The sequence below is a fragment of the Chelonoidis abingdonii genome, chromosome 13 (assembly GCF_003597395.2).
Source record: "Chelonoidis abingdonii isolate Lonesome George chromosome 13, CheloAbing_2.0, whole genome shotgun sequence".
In the NCBI taxonomy this organism is placed as follows: Eukaryota; Metazoa; Chordata; order Testudines; family Testudinidae; genus Chelonoidis; species Chelonoidis abingdonii.
The window spans coordinates 32465854-32485680 of NC_133781.1; the positions used below are offsets into that span (position 1 = coordinate 32465854).

Consider the following 19827-nt stretch of genomic DNA (forward strand, 5'->3'; position numbering starts at 1 on the left):
AGAAGATCCTTTATTAAATTGGCAGTGGGTGGGGGCAAAGGCTACAGTGTGTCCCCTTAAGGATGGTTGAACCAACGACACAAGATGTAACAAAGATACTTTTGTGGGGTTCTGGAGGAGAGAACGAATGGGAATCAGTTAGTGGGACCAAGAGTTTATGGGGTGGCTTCTCATTTCGGCCTGGTACCTGAGTCAGCCAGAGTGCAGCTTGTAAATCTCCTCACCTGTTCAGTCCCAAGTCCCTAGTTCAAGGGTGGGCAAACTGCACCCCACAGGAATGCCACCCCCATGGCACCGCAAGCCCCACACCGTTCCAAGAAGCAGCTGGCACCATGTCCCCAGGAATGGGGAACCACGGCCAATGGGAGCTTCGGGGGAGGTACCTGCAGGCAAGGGCAGGGGCCGCAGGGACGTGGTGCCGATTGCTTCCAGGAGTGGTATGGGCTTAGGGCAGGCAGGGAGCCTGTCTTAGCCCCATTGTGTGCCACTGCTACCCCAGAGCCGCTCCAGGTAAACAGTACCAGGCTGGAGCCTGCACCCCACCCCCCTCCTGCACCCCCTGCCACACCCTGCACCCTCATGCACTCCAACACCCTGCCCTGAGCCCCCTGCTTCACTCTGCACCCCCTCCTGCACTCCTGCCCTGAGCCCCCCATTCACCCCTCCTGTGCCCCAACCCCTTGTCCTGAGCCCCTTTGGGCACACTGCACCCCTCCCACACCTTCCCCAGCCCTACATGCAATTTCCCCACCCCTGCCCTAGTTTAATGCTGTGCCCTAGCTCAGGTGGCCAGCTCCATGCGCACACACACAGGCTCTCTCTGATCCGCCAGAGGGCACCAGAAACCAGCCAACGGTGCCTAACAGGGAAAGCCCGCGGTCTGTTCGCCTTGCCTGCCCTTCACTTAGTGCAAAGGGGGCACTAGGGGGCACAGAGCCCGGGGGGGCTCACTATGCTCCAGAAACCGCTTGCACCATTGCCACAAGCAGCCCCAGTGCAGGGGCCCACCCCTGACTTGGCGTGTGCCTGGGGCGGCACACCGGAGGGGGCGCTCTGCCAGTTGCTGGGAGGGCGGCATCCCTGCGGAGGGTCCGCTGGTCCCGCGGCTTCGGTGGAGGCTGGAGCCGCGTAACCAGCGGACCCACTGCAGCCACGCCTGCGGGAGTTCCACCAGAGCCGCGGGACCAGTGGACCCTCTGCAGCCACGCCTGCGGGAGTTCCACCAGAGCCGCGGGACCAGCGGACCCTCTGCAGCCACGCCTGCGGGAGTTCCACCAGAGCCACGGGACCAGCGGGCCATTTGCAGCCACACCTGCGAGAGTTCCACCAGAGCCGCGGGATCAGCGGGACCAGCGGACCCTCTGCAGCCACGCCTGCCGGAGTTCCACCAGAGCCGTGAGACCAGCGGACCGTTTCCAGCCACGCCTGCGGGAGTTCCATCAGAGCCGCGGGACCAGCGGACCCTCTGCAGCCACGCCTGCGGGAGTTCCACCAGAGCCGCGGGACCAGCGGGCCGGTTCTGCAGCCACGCCTGCGGGGGAGTTCCACCAGAGCGGCTGGGACCAGCGGGTGTTGCAGCCACGCCTGCGGGTGTTCCACGAGAGCCGCAGGGCCAGCGCCATCTGTTCTCGGGAGTTCCACCAGGCTCTTCGGACCAGCGGACCTCTGCAGCCCGCCTGCGGGAGTTTCCACCGGAGCCGCGGACCAGCGGCGTTGCCAAGCCACCTGCGGGAGTCCACCGGTAGCCGGGACCCAGCGGGCCGTTGCAGCCACCGCCTGGGGAGTTCCCACCCGAGCGGGACCAGCGGCCCTCTGCAGCCACGCTCTCGGGAGTTGCTCGCGGGCCAGGGCCCTCTGCAGCCAGCGGGAGTGCACCAGAGCCTCCGGGACCAGCGGACCCTCTGCAGCCACGCCTGCTACAGGTATCCTCGACCAAGGACTGACTGGGACCAGCGGGTGCGCCCTCCAGAGATGCGGGTGCTAGGCTGGCTTTACCGAACCGCCACCCAGCCGCCCTCCATGCCCGGGGGCCCGGACACCCCGACTCTGGCTCAGGGGCCGGGGGCATTCAGGAAAAGGGGTCTGGTCTGGGGCTCTGAGCTGCCGCTGTGGGCCCATGGACTGTCGTTTGCCAACCACGCCGGCGCACCTGGGGCAGGACCCCAGCCCGGGCAGCTCGCAGCTTTTCTCAACCAGCGCGTTCGCGCCTCGCACACGCTTGTACCAACGGGAGCGGAGTGGGTCCCGGGCGATCCGGGTGCAGGCCCAGGCGGGCGCCCACACATCGGCCGGGTCCCGGGGACCCTGCCCGCCGCGCCCACCCGCGACTGGCCGCCGGCCCGCTGAGCCCCGCCCGGGCGCCGCCTCCGCCCCCGCGGAGACCAGGCAACCTCCCCCACTCAGCCTGGCACTATAAGGGGCGGCCGAGGATTGAGCGCCGCAGTCGCAGCCGACGGCACCATGCAGCGAGCTAGCGCCCGCGCCCTGCTCTGCCTCGCCCTGCCGCGCTGTCTGCCCGCCCGCCCAGGCCTGTACAAGCAGGCGGCCGGACCAGCGCCTAACTCGGTGGGCAGAGCCTCGAGGACTCCTGTCCCGGGATCCGCCGCGCGCCCCACGCGTCCGCCGCGCCGAGAAACTGGACAGACAGCTCCGAGCGCCGCGCCCGCCGCTGCCTCCCCGAGCCGCCGGCCAGGCGCTTCGAGAAGCACGGTGAGTAGGGGGCCGGGGCCGTCTCTGCCGCCTCCGGCAGCTCAGCGCCCCCCGCGCTCCTCTGGGGCCGGGCCAGCAGCCCCCCTCAGCCTGCACCTGCAGGATTCACCCCGCGGGGCCAGCAGCAGCCCCTGACCCGGGGAAAACGGGTCCCTCTCACCGCTGAAGATGCAGCAGGTGCTGGGGCGGTTGGGTAGCGGCCGCGACCTGACGGTTCTTTGTAGGCTGTAACCACTTGCTTCTCCGCTCCCAGGCTCTGTGTGTGAAGGACCTTGCCCTGGAGCTGCCCAACTGCCAGCTGCTGTCCGGAGCCCCTAGCACCATCCAGTGCAAGGCTGATGTCACCATCTCCCTGGACCCCTCAGACTGCAACAGCACCTAATCCCCCTGCCATGGGGGAGCAGCACCCTATCATCTGCATCTGACAATAAAGGCACCTTTAAACCATCTCCTCTGTCTCCTGCCTGTGGAGGAGGGGGGGGAGATGCCAGCCCCAGGAGCGCTCTGCCCCCAAGGTTCTGTGCACACCTGCTTCCCCCTGGAGGGACCTGCCTTCCACCCCTGCTCACCCCATTGGGGATGCCTGAGGGGCTGTGCTAGAAGGGAGGGGCCCCAGGTAGGAACTTGCCCGCCACCCCACCAGCCAGGACAGGCTGAGCATCACCCCAGCCCCCCAAACACCACCCCTCAGCCTGGGACCAATCACTCTGGCCAGCCAGGGAGATGCAGGCCTCAGGCCTCAGCAGCTCCCATTCAGGGCCGGCTTTAGGCCTATTCCACCAAATCAGGCCCCGCGCACAGTGAGAATCCTTTCCCTGGCTAGAGGCGCCTTTTCAATTTTTACCTACCTGGCGGCGCTTTGGGTCTTCAGCGGCACTTTGGCAGCAGGTCTTTTGCTCACACCAGGTCTTCGGCAGTGGGTCCTTCAGTGCCACCAAAGACCTGGAGCGAGTGAAGGACCTGCCGCCGAAGACTCAGAGCATCACCTGGTGAGTACAAGCCCCAGGTGTTTTTTGTATGTGTTTTTTTTTTTTAAGTCATCCCTGCCAGGGCCCTGTCGAAACTGTTCGAATTGGGCCCTGCACTTCCTAAAGGTGTCCCTGCTCCCATTCACAGCATCAAGCCCTTCCCCCATTATCTTAACTCCCTGCCCTGGCAAATGCCATCCATTCAGCCAGCTCTTTTCCCCCCTCCCTGCCTTTAATGCACAGATATGGGGTGGAAACAGCATTTATTTACATTGCTCACTGCCGTGGCAGGGAGCTCAGTCACTCAGGAGGGATCGGGGCTAAGTCTGGATCCAGGTCTTCTCCTCCCCCTGACCCCCTGAAGGCTGGGAGATGGCAGCAGGCTCCTGTGAGCAAGGGGGGCTTCCAGCCCAGTTAACTGAGACAGCGTGAGGAGTGTGGGATCGAGCCTCAGCCAGGCCTACTGACCATCCCGAGCTTGAGCTGCATCAGGGGCTCAGGGCGAGATCAGCCTTTGGTTTCAAGTTGGAGGCTCCAATTGCTCCTGCAGAGAGCCTGCCCCCAGTGCTGCTTAGCCCCAACCAGTTCAGTGTGGGGCTGTTGAAAGACAACAAGCCAGCCCACTCAGGGGTAGTACCCACCTCCCCTCTGTCTTAATTTGAGCGCTGTCAGGACACAGCACAGGCTGGGGGCAGGAGCTGCTGTCATGGGGCAGTGCCCAGTGCAGAGGAAAATGGGAGATTCAAAGCACATGTACAACCCTAGACACCCCACCTCAGCCCTGCCCCTTAGAGATTAGAGTCACCATGCATGGGGGTAGTGCCACCTCAACCTGGGCAAGATGTGGGGGAAGAGGAGAAAAAGGTCCTTATCCCAGATGGAGCCAAGCAGAAGGAGTTAGTCCCAGAACAGAAGGCTTAGGGATGATGGTGCCAGGAGCCAGGCAGGCCCTTTGACTCCATCATATGTCCCTCTTCTGCCCACTGAGCAGCTCCATCTGTAGCATACAGCATCTCACTTGAACTCTAGCAGCAAGTCCCCCCACAAGAATCTGAGGCAGAAAGCAGACCCTGGCACTGCAGGTCCCCTGCCTGCACTTCGCAGCAGAGCTGCTGCCTCCAGGTTTTCCTGGATGATGGTGTCCATCACCATGTGGAATACGCCCTGCACACTGTATGTGTCTGTGGCAGTGGTGAAGGGGTGGTAGATCAGTTTCTGTGGGGTCTCATTGCACAACAGGAAGAGGCTGGCGATAAATCGGGCTGCAGCACCCACATCACAGTCTGCACCTGCAGGGGAGCTGATGAGGGCAAGTGAGATGGAAAATCTCCACCATTTGCCCATGTGCAGTACACCCACCACTCAAACTCCCATCCCCACAGCGCTCTCCCAGGACAGGATAACAGGAGAGGGCCATCCCCAGTAGGAGTGGGGTGGACAGTGCCTGTGCTGCTGCTTTTAACTGAATAGCAGCCCTCCTGCCCCATCTGATACAGAAGGAATCCACTTCTAGGAGCAATCTACTGACCGTCCTGGCCTATCCCTAATGGACAAGCCTATGTGGCTCACCGAGCCCAAATGGGCCAGCACAGACCCAGGAGCTCACCATTCAGAGGGGCACAAGGAGGCTGTGGCAGGGGAGCTATCAGCACTGGGGAAAGTGCAGTTTAAGGGGAGGCTGGAAAGGGGGGAGTGAGGCTGTTCCAGGTTTTGGGGCAGCAGCAGGCATGAGCCAGGGGAGAGGCTCAGGCAAGGTAGTCCCTGACTGGGTGCAGAATGGCTGGGATGCAGGCAGGGCTTTAGACAGAGTTGGAGGGAAGGCCAGGTCTGCCTTTATAAACCAGCCACCCAGTACTCAAGTGTGACACAATTTACTGCCATGGACACTACTGGTGTCATGTCAGTCTGTGACATCACTAATTAGAATGGAGATGTCTAACCACAGGCAATGCTAGGAAAGGAACTTAAGGAAGATAGCAGGAAACTGGCAAAAGGCCAGGTGTCAGCACAAGGCTTAATCCTGGCTGACCTCAGGGCCGGGTCTCCCACTGCCTGCTCCCCAACTCCAGGAGGGACACAAGATTATTTCTTCAGGGGAGAACTAGCTCCAATCTAGGAGGGAGCTGCACTTGCCACCCACACACCTCTCCCAAGGAACAGAACGGAGTCTGACAGTGTTTTGAGACCATCCCTTGACTCCCCAGCAAACCCTGCTCTCTCCTCCTAGCTATTTATTTCAGCTGGGCTCAGCCAGCACCTTACACACCTTCTCCTTGTCTCATGCTCATTCAGCCTCTCCACCAAGGCTGTAACATCCCCAGCTTCCCTAGTGTGTGCTGACTGCCATTTTGCATTCTGTGTTGAAGAACCAGCTGGCCTTGACAAGGTCCAGTCTATTATGGTGCAGTCCAGCCAAGAGCCTGGCTCAGGCCAGGTACTGGACACCTGGCTGAATGAAAATGACTGAGGAGCCATCAGAGCAATCTAGGACCTTCAGCGTTGATTGTCTCTCACTGCTGGTCCTACCCATCTCACAAGTAACTCTCTACAGATGCCTGACTGGAGTTTCTCAGTTTGGGCACAGGGTTAAAGGGAGTAAGACTATTTTAGAGAGGGTGCTCTCAGAGAAGTGGGGTCATCACACGCTAGAAGTCTGGGCTGGAGGGAGAGACAGAAGGCAAGAAGGATTCTGTCTGGCCTGACATGCAGACTTCAGACTCCCAGAAGGGATGAGCTCAGAATAGGGGAGGGGGCATCTGAGGACTGTTTGTCAGTTTGCAAAGATTGATTACTCTTATAAGGGCTAGAGAGTTAAGTGACTGTGGATAAGAAATCCCCTTGCTAAGCTTGTGTTCCCTGCCTTCCCACCATGTTGCCCCTGAAGGGCTTAAACTAGAAGCCAGAGCATCCACAGCTAGGTGGAAATCTGGGCATAATGTGAGAATGACTAGGGGCTCAAGAGGGATGAGGAGTGTGCTCTAGAGAACCAGAGGCTTGGGCCCAGGTACAACAGATTAGTGACTGTCCAGAAGAGAGGACTAAGCTGGGTTGCAACACGTGGATTTCAGTCCCAGCAAGAAGCACCTTAGGAATGGGTCTGTTCCTTGGGACCACATGGCACCAACTACAGACCCCGAGAAAAGCCAAAGGAGCCCTCAGTGCAGATGTTCTCAAGGCACATGTGTGGGCTGTGATGCTCCACAGGACACAAAAGTCTCAGCTCCTCGCCATCTTGTGGTTTCCCCTCCCTGAGCTGAGCAAGACCATGCCCTGCAAGGTGAGGCTCCCGGAGGCTACGGCTGCTCAATATGCTGTAGGACTTGGCCCTAAGGAAACCATTCCCCGCTGGTTTGCTCCAGCAGAGGGGATAAGGGTGTTAGAGTAAAGCTAACGATTAATAGGCCCCAGAGCTCTCAGTGCCAGGTACAAGGCAGGGGGTAGTTTAACTGCTCTGCTACATGAACACATGGGACCCCAGCCCCCATGCTGGAGGCTAATTAGTGTGTCATGAGTGCACATACTGCCCTCTCAGAACCCAGAACAGGGATGCTGCAACAAATCAAACTTCTTAACACTGACCACTCATGCCATGCCAAGAGCTCCTGTAAAATTTAGCAGCTAGAGAGGATCTTCGCTACGCTGAGGCTCTGGTTTGCTAATCTCAGCTCAGGCAGAGGAGCAGGAACTTAGAGACAAAATCCACTTGCAGATGTTTCTTTTACAAAGACAAATCTGGAGAGGCAGGGAAGTCATCTAAACCATTTTCCATCCTGCACCTGGCTCCATACTGCTCGTGACACCCACTGGGTCATATCTGCCAGTCTGTTTATGTGCTGCTTCTGCCCCTTGTGCAAACTCAGGAGAAGGAACAGCACCACGCCCTGCCACCTCAGCTGCATAGCATCCTGCTTGGTGAGCACCCAGGGACAGAGTGAGGTGGAGGGAGCCTACACGTATACTGAGGAAAGGAGAGATGCATGTGCCTTCCCAGGTGCAGGATCTTCTCTTGGAGAAGGTTGATTTTATTCAGAAACAAGATCTGTGAAAAAAGCAGGATGATCAGAACCTGCCCTGGCCCTACACTCCTGTTTCTCAGGTCCCCTCCTCCCCTGCCGACCATGGCACTGCAGCATAGACTCCACCCACCCTCAATGCCTTATCTGCAGGATGATGCTGGGATGGTTAATGGGCAGCTTTGCCTAGTCTCTGCTGAGAATCCTCACTTTGTAGAGGGAGGAGATTTAACATCTCTCCCTCCCACACCATCTTTCAGCCAGCACTCCAGGCCAGTGGCAAACAGCGGCGATTTAGGGCATGGTTCATGGTAGTCCCATGGCTCCTTTCCTTTGCCAGAGCCAGACTCTGGGAGTTTGCCCAGTGCAGGGGGATTCCTTGGCTGGCTAAGTGCTGCTCCCTCTATGTTGCTGTGCTCCAACTACTGCCAGAAGGCAGCTTAGCGCAAGGTAGGGCAAATGCTGAGGCTGGTGCCAATACAGTGCAGCCCCACAGGCACCATGAAGCCACTTCTCCCATTGCCTGGGGTCCAGCACCAAACTCAGGCTGGGTGCAAGGCATATTAGTAAAGTTGGTCTGACAGTGGCACCTAGACACCCCTGCCCAGATCAGAGCCCCTCATGCTGAGAGTACTGCACAGATAGTGACAGAGGGCCCCTGCCCCAAACAGCTCCCAGTCTGAAGACACAGGCAAAGGTTCCCCTCCCATCTCTGTGCACAGGATCACCCAGCAAGCTAGTGGCAGAACCAGGAGCAGAACCCAGGACTCCTGAGGGCCCTGACAATGGGCCCTTAATCCTCACAGTCCCCTGGAGATAGGGGAGAGTTCACCTCATTGTATAAATGGGGTACAGGGACAGGAAAGCGACTCACCAAGGTCATATGGTCAGTGGCAGAGCTGGGAGTCGAGATTCCCAGTCTCCTGCTTTAAATAACTAGACTAGGCTCCTGCCTATGCTAAATCCACCTGAGGCAGCCAGAGGGCCTGTCATAAACAGATAGCTAAGGGTTAATGTTTCTTTTACCTGTAAAGGGTTAACAAAGGGAACCAAACACCTGACCAGAGGACCAATCAGGAAACCGGATTTTTTTCAAAGTCAGGGAGGGAATTTTTGGGTGTGTGTCTTTGTCTGTGCTCGAGTGCTTCTCTCGGCTCTGGAGTGATCTTCTCTATCTCCAGATTTTTAATCTTCTGTTCTCCAGTTGTAAGTACAGGTATAAGACAATATTAGGTTTTATATGTTTTGTATTTACATGTGTGTAGTTTGCTGGTAAATGTTTTAAATGTATTTCTTTTTGGAGGCTGTTTATTCATTTTTCTTTTAAGCCATACCCCTGTATATTGTCACCTTGATACAGAGACCATTTTATGTCTTTCTTTCTTTTTATATAAACTTTCTTTTTAAGACCTGTTGATTTTTTTTCTCTGGTTAAGGCTAAGGAACGAAGGAGGGGGAAATCTCTTTGTGTTAGAGTTACTAAACTTGAATTTGTATAGCCTCTGGGTGAGAGGAGAGACACTTGATCTCTCGGTTTTGTGTTTCAAGAATTAAAGCAGGGTTAATCTCCGTTAGTTACCCAGGGCTGAAGATTGGGAGGAGGTAAAGAGGGGGAAGGCAAGTGGGTTATTTCCCTTGTTGTGAGACTCAGGGCATCTGAGTCTTGGGGTCCCCAGGGAAGGTTTTGGGGAGACCAGAGTGAGTCAGACACTGGAATTTCTGGTTGGTGGCAGTGCTATCAGATCCAAGCTGGTAATTAAGCTTGGAGGGTTCATGCAGGCACCCACATTTTGGACGCTAAGGTTCAGAATTGGGACTTATGCTTTATGACAGGGCCCTTGTGGGGAATGGAGGAGGTGGCCGGAGGTCTCAGTTCTGGGCCCAGTTATCCTGTCAGGAACTGGATTGATTGACCACCCCTGGCTTGAGCTGCAGGAACTCAGTGCTCTTAAGGCAGATGCCACTGTTTAATCATATCATTAGCAGAAATAAATGAACTAATTAGTGAGCGAGACAAGTTACAGGGCCCAGCACTAACTAACACTGTCAAGCAGAACCAGCCCCGCCTTCAGAGAGACAGCAGCAGCTGCTTCTTAATTACAAGTGGCAGCACCACTCAGAGAAGGAGCTGGAGCCGAGGCTGCCAGAAATGGCTCCAGGGTCTCACCACAGTGCCAGGATCCCCAGAGCAAGAGCCTGCTGTGCTCAGGTGAGGGGAGCAATGGGCTAGCAGGACCATCCCATCCCTGCCGCATGCTGCAGCTTGCCTGTATGCCACCTGATGTTGAACAGTGCAGGGTGGAAAGAGCTCTGAGCTCACTGCCCAGTTCCTTACAGCTCCTCCTGCTGGGAGATGCTGGGACCAGAATCTATGCAGCTAGTGCTTCTGCACTCCCCCTTATGGTGCCTCTTGCTGGGACTCACCAGGGAAGTGCTTTGGAAGAACACGGTGTTGCAGACAGAGGAGAAAAGCTTCATGCTTTCCTGAAGCTGATTCTGAGGAAGAATGAAAACGATCTTGAACACCATGGAAGTGCAGTGGATCGCCAGCAGCGCCAGTGGCCAATGCCAGCTAGCCCCCTGGGGCAGGGAGCATTCCTCCACTTCTTCCCCCCAACCTGGGTCCTGACTTCGGCACCTCCCTCTTGTGCTCTGCTCAGCACTCAGAAGCAAGGGGGCATGCTAGCTGCATTCTCTCATTAAGAAGGGCCCAGAACTATGCCCTAGGAACATGGAAGGGGGAAAACTGCACAGGCCAGGGGCATGAGAAGAGATCTACAGATGGGTTACGAAGGGCTGTGGGCCAGGGCATGAGAAGCCAGCAGCCCAGGGCTGCAGCTGGACCACTGGCTTTATGGGAGGGTGCAGGGGAGAAAAAAAAAGGGGGGTGGGGTTCTGGGCATGGGCAGACCGACTGGTACAGTACAACCCAGGGGAGGCCCTGAGGAGAACACAGGTGAGATTGGCAGGCTGCTGCCATGCAGCAGGCATGAGTGTTCATGCCCCGGGAGAGGAGCAGCTCAGGCACAGATTGCGCAGCAGGCAGAACACTAGTGCCTTGAGCATGAGAGAGCCCAAGGGCCCCCCACTCACTGAGCCTGGCCTTACCAGCACTGGCTCCTCTGGGAGGGCCTCATCGTATGCACTGAGAGACGCCACAAACAGCACGGCTTGTATGTCCTCAAAGCAGCCAAGCCCCTTCCAGCACTCAGTGTGCTGCCCCCCCACATCGTAGAGCCTGCAAGACACAGGGCAGAGTACCATAGAGGGTCCACCCAGCGAGGGGCAAACAGCTTCCCCAGGAAGGGGATGAGCAGTAGGTCAGACAGTGAAGGGTTAACCCTCCCAGCACCACCAGGCTGCTCAGCATCACTATCCCTGTGGAGGAGATACAGAAAGGAGGCATGTGGGAAAGGACTGCAGCCAGGTCACACTGCCAGGAGTGGAACCCAGGAGTCCTGCTCACTAGAAATGCTTCCTCACTGATCTTTAGTGCAGTGGTTCTCAACCAGGGGTCTGGAGTCCCCTAGGGGGCCGCGAGCAGGTTTTAGAGGGTCCGCCAAGCAGGGCCAGCATCAGACTCACTGGGGCCCAGGGCAGAAAGCCAAAGCCCCACCACATGGGGCTGAAGCGCAGGACCATGAGCCCCACCACCCAGGGCTGAAGCCAAAGCCTCAGCAATGTAGCTTTGCAGGGCCCCCTGACAAATGCCCTGCTTGCTATCCCCCAATGCCAGCCCTGGCTTTTATATGCAGAAAACCAGTTATTGTGGCGCAAGTGGGCTGTGGAGATTTTATAGCATGTTGGGTGGGCGTCAGAAAGAAAAAGGTTGAGAACCCTGCAAGCACCTAGTGAGTGATGTGCCATTGGGGACGTTCTCAAACCCATCAGACTTACTGCCTACCCCCAGAAACAGCACCAGAAAAACCATCAGTCCTCACTGGAGCCCCAGCTTGGGCCCGCAACAGGAGCCCTCAGCCCCCAGTCCCACCCAACCTGATCGCTGCTCAGGAGAGTTTACGTGGAAAGCACAGGCTGCCAGACGGCATGCTCTCTGCATCCCTTCCATTTACATGGAACTGGCTCTGCAGCCCTGGTGCTCCAGTGGGTGAGTGACAAACACGAGTGATCAGCTCACTCCAGGTGGCAGCTGATGCTCAAATGAGCCAGTGGAAAATTACTGCCAGAATGCAACTGGCAAATTACAGCCTGGTCGGAGGCTCATAAACCTGGTGCCATTCCCCAGCTAGCAATTGTGCTCAGAGTCACTGGCGGCACAGGCTCAGGCTCTGCCCAGCTCTCCTCTGTTTCAGAGACCAGCACCAACAGGGATGCCAGCACCTCGGCCTGGCACCTCCCAGCTGGGGAGAACAGGGATGAGACAGCAGGGAGAGCTTGAAACTGGCATCTGCTGCATTTCCAAAGGGCCTGGAGGGGTTCTAGCAGCAGCCATGCCCAGGGCTATGGGAAAGGCGGGGAGAGCTGAGAGTTGGGTTCATGCCAAAAGTTGTAGCAGGCAGCTACTCAAAACAAGAAGAAACTCCCAGCCCTATGGGGGAGGCACTGTGGCCCAGGCACTCCCATGTGTGACCCAGGCCGTGTCAGAGGTAGCAGCATCTTCCCCCTCCAGTTGTTGGGGTGGTGCCTAAGCAACCGCGCCTCACCCCAGGCAGCAGCATAGAAATAGGGACTGTGCCCTCAGGGCAGGGTCTCTGGATGATCAGATTCAAACCAGCGAATCCAATCAGCTCATCAAAACAACCACAGCCACTCCTGTGCCTGCCCAGAGCCCATCCATCTGCAGGAGCCCCAACAGCCAGAGGAGTCTAACTCATCTGGCACTCAGCTATGCCACATGAGAGCAGAGGGAATGGCCCCCAGCCGGAGGGGCCCCCACAGCAACCCACCAGCCCCAGCGCTCTGCAGCCTGCCCCTGATGAGCAGATGCCCCGGGCTGCATTTGAGAACACTAGCCTGCCTCCAAAGCCCTCACCAACACCATGCCAGCCCCTCTTGCTGCTTCTGCTGAGGCAGCCAGTAAGAGGGCAGTTAGTGCTGTGTGGGGTGGATAGACAGGCAGAAACCTGCCCACGTGGAATTGGATCTGGATACCACTGCCAACCCCCAGATCCCAGTGCCAAACACCTCGACCTTGTCAGGTATTCCCCTCCCCAGCCAACTCAGCTACTAGAGACATTTTAGGTCTTTATCAAACCAAGCAGGACTCAGAAGTCACCTGTGTGGGAGGACAGAGCTGCTCGGAAAGGGTGTGGGAGGCAAGGGAGAGCCACATGCCAGATAAGCCCACACAGGGGGATTAATGGGAAATCGATGGGGCTTTGCTGGTCAGGGCCAGTCTCCCGATTAGCACAGTCAAGTCGCTATTGGGAAAGTGTCTCCTTAGCAGGCTGATTTCCTCCTGCCCCACCTCCCCAAGGCTCTGGGTGCTGCCAAGCCAGACCTGGCCCCATAGTCTCCTCACAACTTATCTGGCCACTCCCTATACCTGTGCGTCTCATCTGCTGGCCACACATCTCACCGGAACACCAGGTCCTGGATCCCGAAGTGGGTCTCAACAGTGCCACTTATGCACAGTCGGACATGAAGCATGTTTGGTGTGGCCAGAACTCAGGGTGGACAAGCCACTCCATGTTCTCAAAGAAACTGGGGAGAGCAGGGGGGAGATCTTTATAGCCTCTCTCATCTACACAGCATCCCGCCGGAGTCCGTCCACTCCTCCCTAGCCAACTCCCTCGCCACAAAGCCTGTCCAGTTCCCCTCCTTCATCCAACCAGACTGTCCAGCCCTTCTTTCAACCCCAAATTCTCCCCCTCCCCAGGCATCTCTCAAGGCCTTGAAATGACATCACAAGCTCAGGACAGCTCCAGTTCCCAAGCTGTGCCCTACCTCAGTACAGGTGTTTGAGGTAGTTTCTGACCCAGGGCTGGGCCCCTGAACCCCTCAGGAAAGAAACCAAGTCAAATCCTTTTCAAGTCCCCAACCAATGGTCCAGGTCCCTCAGCAGTAACAGGCAGCTTCTTCCAAAGCAAAACAGCACCCACCCCCCCGAAGAGCACACTTGGCCCTGTGCCCTGGCCCACCCTAGACCCTGCACTGACTTCACGCCTCCGCAGCTTTAACCAAAAGCAAACATCCAGCAGATGCTGGGGTCCCTCAGCAGAGCCCCTTCTGCTGCCCAGCCTTGCATACACCCCCAAACTGGAAGATACTGGTTGCCCTTAGGGATCCTGAAGCAGGGAGGCGTTGCAGAACTGTCCAGCTGAGAACTTAGGGGCCCCCACAAGCCTGGAGCTCACTGGCCAGAAGAGGGGCCTGTGTCCAGGCAAATGGAACATCACAGGGCCAAGCTGTGGCAGCTTCAGAAGCTAACACATCCACCCACCCCAGCCGGGGTCACCCTTGGACTGGGGCTCACACTACGCCTGAGGACGTGGATGAGCAAAGCCCCAGGATGAGGCTGGAAGAGAAGCTCAAAGCCTGGCAGTGTCAGTGGCAGCTCCTCAACATGAGAGTCACTGAAGCTGCTGGTGCAGCCCAGGGCTCCGCCACCCCCTCCTCCCCCAGCCCATCTCGGAAGCAGCACTACACAAGCTGCTGCAGGCACATTTCCATAATTTCACAAGCGCAACAAAATTCCCCGTCAGGCAGTGGTGACACTTTATTGACTCTCCCAATCCCTGCTCTCCTGGGGCTGACAAGTGCACAAAACGCTTCCCTCCAGCAGCAATAATGTGCTTGCAATTTCCATACTAATCTCCCCAGCCAGGAGGAGCCATCCCACACCACAGACAGGCTTTCCAAACACTCCTCTGAATAAGAGCCCCATCCTGATCCTCCGCCCTTGGGCGGGGATGACAAGTGGCTGTCTATCCCTGTCCTCCCATGGCCCTCCAACATCTTGGGGAGGGGACATGGTAGTACTGCTGCTGCCCCTTGTGCGTCCCAGGCTTCAGCACAGATGTGGCAGCTCTCCAACCCTGTGTCCTTGGCTGCAGTCAGCACCCCCAGAGCACTGACTGGTGAACAGTTCATGCTTCCTTCTCCCAGCTTTACTCAGCTCAGGCCACTCTCCCCAATGGGCCTGGCTAGCCAGTTAAAATTATCCTTTAGATCAGGAGCTGTAATTGCTTCCGTGATGCCAAGGCAGAGACCCAGGAGCTGCCATCTCAGGCTGAGACTCTCCTCTTCCCCAGCAGCACCGGCAGAAGGATGCAACAAAATCTGTCCTCTAATTCTACTTCCCTGATCTGGCAGCTTTGGCTGGAGGGCAAAACCAGTCCCAAACCCCAAGAGAGAAGAACCTGTCAACAAACACTCAGATCTCTTCACAGCTGCTATGCAGCCCCAGCTTTCCCCACCCAAAGCTACCCCAGTCCCAGTCTCTCTCAAGCAGGTGGCACTGTAGCAATGGCACAGAGACCTGACTGCAGAATTGGGGGCAGTTTATATCATGGCCTGTCTCTGCCCCCACAGCAGGAGGTGCTGGAGCATTAATGGGAGTTGGAGAGAACACAGGTATTCTGGTCACAGGCAGGGGCCCCCGGTTATTCTGAGAGCAGGTTCACTGACCTGTGTGCATTCTGGAAGCCAGGGCCCCACAGGAGCCATACAGTAACTACAACTTCCAAGAACATCTCTGAAACAGAAAAACAATCAAAGCCCAAGCTTGAAATTCATGAGTCTTTCCCCCAATCTAACTCCAAATTTTCTTCCTCCCCCCAGGACTTGCAGGTCACAAGCAAACACAAGCACAGAAAAAGGGGCCCAGAGGCACTAAGAGACTGAAGAATATAAAATGCAAAAAGATTTCTGCTCAGGAATCACAATAAGAGGCCGCAAGGAACTGCAGCTCTGCCAGGCACTGTTTATTCCATCTCATCAAGAAAAGCTGAAGTTCCTGAGCAAATGAGTGATACAAGCAGTCAGGCACCGAAGCACTGTGGAGAGCAAAAATTAAACAACATTGACATTTTTAATAACCATTGCAACTGTTTGGGCCCAGAGGCAGCATCTTTCAGTGGAAACATTCAGCCAGGGGTTGAATTGCCACTTCTGTTGAGTTGTTTGTATTTAATGACAAACTCTTCTTGAGTCTGACTTTGCAGAGGGAGCCGAGAACTGACAGGTCTCACCATGCCAAGGAACGAATGTGGAAATGGGAACGCTTCCACCCCAAGATGAATGCTGAGCTCTAGGAGGGCCCAGAGTGGCTCAGGAGACACAACTTGCCCTTTTGGCAGCTTGAAGCAAGAGCAGGCACAAGTCAGCAGCTGATGGATCTGCAGAGGCACCCAGATGTAGCTAGGAGATAAGCACCAGGTGTGGTGGCATCAGACACCAACAATGAGAAAATAAAAGTCCAGAATAAAGCATCAGCCACGTTTAGCCAACCCTCCAGTAACTGCCCCCCGACCACAGCCATCTGCTGAGGCCAATGCAGCTGCCATTCTGCTTGGGGCTCTCCAGTTTACTTCTCTCTCCCAGTGCCACCCTCCCTCCCCCACCACAGACGTGCAAAGGAGCAGCCCCAGAACCACTGCTCTGTGCCCTTAACCCCTCTCCAGCAGGCACATATGCCCCCAGCACAAACAAGCACAAAGTCCTCCTCGATGGATGGAACCAGCAGGATGCTCCTGCCTAGCCCCCAACAGCCAATCACAGCCCCAAGGGCCTCATTAGCTCACTTAGCAGTGGGGTGGGGCCCCTCCACAACCTTCCCCGCCCAGGGGAGGCTAGGCAGTGGGCCAAGCACAGTGCAATGTGGGGCCCCTTTCTCCCAGGCCCAGGGCTCTGCTCTGCCCAGCGTTGACTAACTGGGTGAGGGAAGCACAAGCTGAACTCACGGAGAGCTAGAGGCAGCAGAAACCAACACCGATCAGGAGAGAAAGCCCCACTCCAGGCTGGGAGGCTGTAGAGAACATCATGGACCAGGAGGGATCCCACCCACCCCACTTCTGCCTGGCAGGCTCAGCAGAGACCACAGTCTGTTCTCCCTGGCCATTGATCCAGCTCTAGCCACTTTACAGTTGTTATAGCGGGTCCCAAGCCACTCCCAACCCTCCACTGACAGGGACCACTCTCCCTACCAAAATGCAGTTGCCCAGGGTAATCTGCGTAGCACAGGAAAGGAAAGAGGATGTTTTGCTGGGAACACACACATAGCTGAGGTGGCAGGGGAATGGAGCAGGCCCCCAGGATAACACTTCTACTGCAGAGGATGATTAATGGGCAGGAGGGGCCCACAGTTCTGAAAGCATTCAGAGCCAGCCATGTGGGTCGTCCACCACAGCAGGGCCAGGCTGAGCTCCAGGTGCAGCACCCACACAGTGACCATGCACACACAGCTGCTTGCACATGGGGCACATACAAGCTCCTGGAGCTGAGGCCACTGCATATGGGACTGTCATTGCCAACTCCCAGCAGGAAAGGAATTCAACAGGCCTGAGTTCACATCCTCCCCCACAAGATCAGCCACACAGGACAGCCACGGTGCAGTGCACTGATGGGGCTGCAGGACTCACTAGAGTACAGTGTCATTCAGCCCATATCCGTAGCCTCTCCTGGTTGCTGCTTGCACCCCAGCATCAGCCCAGAGGCAGCACAGAGCATCTGACACCCAGGGAAGCACCATCTGGGTCTCATCCAAACAGTGGATGCAGGACAGCACGGAGCAGGCATGCACCTAGGACAGGGAGAGAAGGGCCCAGATCAGTTGGCCCTAGATGTTGAAGGCAGAAGGAACCATTGTGACCATGGTCTGACCTCCCACACAGCACAGGGCAGAGAACCAGTCAGTGACCCTTGCATGGAGGGAACTATTCTTCCCTACTATGTACATAACAATAGCACACCCACTGACTTGGGGTTGAACTGGAGTGAGTCCCCTGCTCTGGGGTGTGATGCTTATACTGCCTGTAGCAGGGTGACCACCTGCTCCAGCCTGGAAGGGGCTGGAAAAGCCCTGCAGAGGGCTGGGGCAGGGCAAGGTAAAACCGTGGCTGATTGGGAGAAGTGTCTGCAGCTGGGGCCATGCCTCAAACTGAGAGAGCCTTATAAGGCAGCTAGGGAAGCTAGAAGCAGCAGTCTTCCTCTGCCTGTAGGGGGAGAAGGGCCTGGTTGCAGGGAGCTAGAAATAGGGTACCTGAGTGGAGCAGGGCTGGGGAGCTACATCCTGGAAAGCCCCAGGCTGTGGCCTAGCAGAAGGCAGCAGGTCCAAACTCAACCTTGCCAGTGATGAGTGGCTGATACTGTAGTCTGCCCCAGGGCGTGGGGGTTAGATGATGACTGGCAGTAGCCTCATACTGAGGTGAGGTGAGGATAGCAGGTTGGGGGTTCCCCTGGGAGGGGGAGACCCAGAACTGTGGGGGGACTGCCAGGGGCCACCACCCCAGTTAAAGGGGCAGCGGGGTCCAGGGACCCGGGGGGCCAGAGACAAGTGGATATCTGGCCTGCAGAAGGTGCTTCTGGCTGGTAAAAGAGTGCATTCCCTGAGAGACCAGCAGGAGGCGCGCCCAGGAGTGAGTCTGCACATCTACACTGCCCACAATGGCATCAGCCTTTGTTGCTGCCATCTTACAGCTTGAGAGGCTCAGGTGGTCCCTGAATGGCAAGAGGCCAAGATGCCAACATCAGAACAGGGCTCTTCTGGAGGGAGGAGAGTGCAAAGCCAGCAAGGAAAGTCCCACCTCCCTGCGCAAAGGGGGAAATTCCTGCCCCCATCCAGCACTGAGGTGAAAGCGCTCTCCAGACCATCAGCCCCCGTGGGATTTCCAGATGGCTGCACTAGCATCCGCAGGGAGGCTGGGCTTTTGGGAGAGGTCCCCCAGGGCCTGCCCAATTCAAGCCCCAACCCTGACAGCAGCCAGGCTGATGTCTGAGCACATCCCAGGCAGAGACAAGCCCAGGCCAGAAGTGTCTCTCGTCACCCATTCCACTCTGCTGAGGGCAAGAAAAGACCCAGATCCTGGCCAGAATCCCACTCCCCAGGAGAAAGGCTGGGAAAGCCAGACCTGGACACAGGGGGCAGAGGGGACCTGGAGTCTACAATTACCTTAAAGTTGGCTAGTTCCTCAGGCTGAAGCCCTTGCTGTGGATGATTTTCATCTGCTTCACCAGTGTATTCTTGCCACTTTCTGCACCACCACCAGGGGCCAGGCAGGAACCCAGTGTGACTGAACCAGGGTCAGGAGGGGACCCAGGGATGTACAGGGGGCAGGAGAGGAGGAGGAGACCAGGAACATACCTAGGCAGGTGCTGGGGGAGAGAAGAGCAGGGAGGCGAGCACTCACAGTGAGCCAGGAGGGTTGGGGGGCGGGGGGGGAAGACTGGAATGTAGCTGGGCCCTTGGGAGACTGTCCACGGAGGATGGGGGGCAGGAGCGGCCCGAGAGCTGGGGAGTGGGGGCTGGGAAAGGGGGAGGCAGAAGCAGCCCCAAGAGCTGGGGAGTAGGGAGGAACAGCCCCCAGAGCTGGGGAGTGGGATCCCAGGAACAGGGCAAGAGCGACCCCCTAAGCTGGGGAGCAGGGCCCCAGGGTGGATGGGAGTGGCCCCCCAAGCTGGGGAGCAGTGCCCCGGTGGGGGGAGGGGCATGGGAGCAGCCCCCTGAGCTGGGGAGCAGGGCCTCCCACATCCCCACCCAGCAGCAGGATCCGCACTGCGCCCAGCTCCTGCTAGATGAGGCAGCAGACCCCACGGACCCAGGCCCAGGGACTTTTGAAACTTCGCCGCCGCAGACCAGCAGCTGCAGGGCCTGCCCCGCCAGCTGTGGAGCAAGGAAGGCAGCAGTTACCACCCAGCTGAAAGCACAGCGCAGCCCCAGCCCAGCACCAGCTCTCCAGGCCGCTGTTGGTGTCACTAAGCATAAACCTAAGTAACTTAGAAAAGTGAAAGGCAATAAGAATATAAGGTCTCCCTGTTTCAAGCCTCTAGTGAACAAGAGTCCTTCCATGTTTAAACTCTAATCGACCTCAGAGGCTGGCAGAGGGGAAAGGCCAGGTGCACCAGCCCTTATCAGTTGTAAGGCTGCTCAAACTGGTATGGAGCAAAAATAATGAAGCCTGCATACTTTTGGTCAAGGGAGAGGAGATAATGGTTTACAAAGACAAGGTCGTAATTCA

The 19827-nt window shown here is 57.2% G+C and overlaps 3 protein-coding genes across 6 annotated transcripts in view; 1 reads left to right on the forward strand and 2 right to left on the reverse strand.

Annotated features, from left to right (window-relative positions):
• The first annotated feature begins 2460 nt into the window (after positions 1 to 2460).
• NPB (neuropeptide B) lies at positions 2461 to 3091 on the forward strand. Its single transcript, XM_075072089.1, has 2 exons — positions 2461 to 2709; positions 2963 to 3091. Exons 1-2 carry the CDS (start codon positions 2461 to 2463, stop codon positions 3089 to 3091), a joined length of 378 nt encoding a protein of 125 aa, XP_074928190.1.
• A 666-nt stretch (positions 3092 to 3757) lies between these two features.
• Positions 3758 to 19827, reverse strand: part of LOC116815840 (guanine nucleotide-binding protein G(o) subunit alpha-like) — a 17860-nt gene continuing 1790 nt past the window's right edge. Inside the window, 10 exon segments of the mRNA XM_075072090.1 lie at positions 3758 to 4966; positions 7629 to 7716; positions 10115 to 10186; positions 10799 to 10928; positions 13230 to 13308; positions 13311 to 13354; positions 17233 to 17393; positions 18247 to 18310; positions 18637 to 18787; positions 18790 to 18964. Coding sequence (XP_074928191.1) covers positions 4692 to 4966; positions 7629 to 7716; positions 10115 to 10186; positions 10799 to 10928; positions 13230 to 13308; positions 13311 to 13354; positions 17233 to 17393; positions 18247 to 18310; positions 18637 to 18787; positions 18790 to 18964 — 1239 coding nt within the window. The 3' untranslated portion in view covers positions 3758 to 4691.
• LOC116815835 (ethanolamine-phosphate cytidylyltransferase-like) overlaps positions 14356 to 19827 on the reverse strand; it is a 36931-nt gene continuing 31459 nt past the window's right edge. The window contains exon 22 of one of the 4 annotated variants that reach the window (XR_012656946.1): positions 14356 to 15347. The gene's annotated coding sequence lies outside the window, so the exon portion shown is untranslated. Of the gene's footprint in view, positions 15348 to 17304; positions 17394 to 18140; positions 18311 to 18876; positions 18965 to 19827 lie in introns of those variants that run through there. The other 3 variants (XR_004371579.2, XR_004371580.2, XR_004371581.2) reach the window with 3 other exon arrangements.

Bases quoted from the DNA above. Each gene is read 5' to 3' on its own strand.
- NPB (XM_075072089.1), top strand. From the start codon at position 2,461: ATGCAGCGAGCTAGCGCCCGCGCCCTGCTCTGCCTCGCCCTGCCGCGC. The intron at 2,710-2,962 runs GTGAGTAGGGGG...CTCCGCTCCCAG, and splicing joins CAGGCGCTTCGAGAAGCACG to GCTCTGTGTGTGAAGGACCT.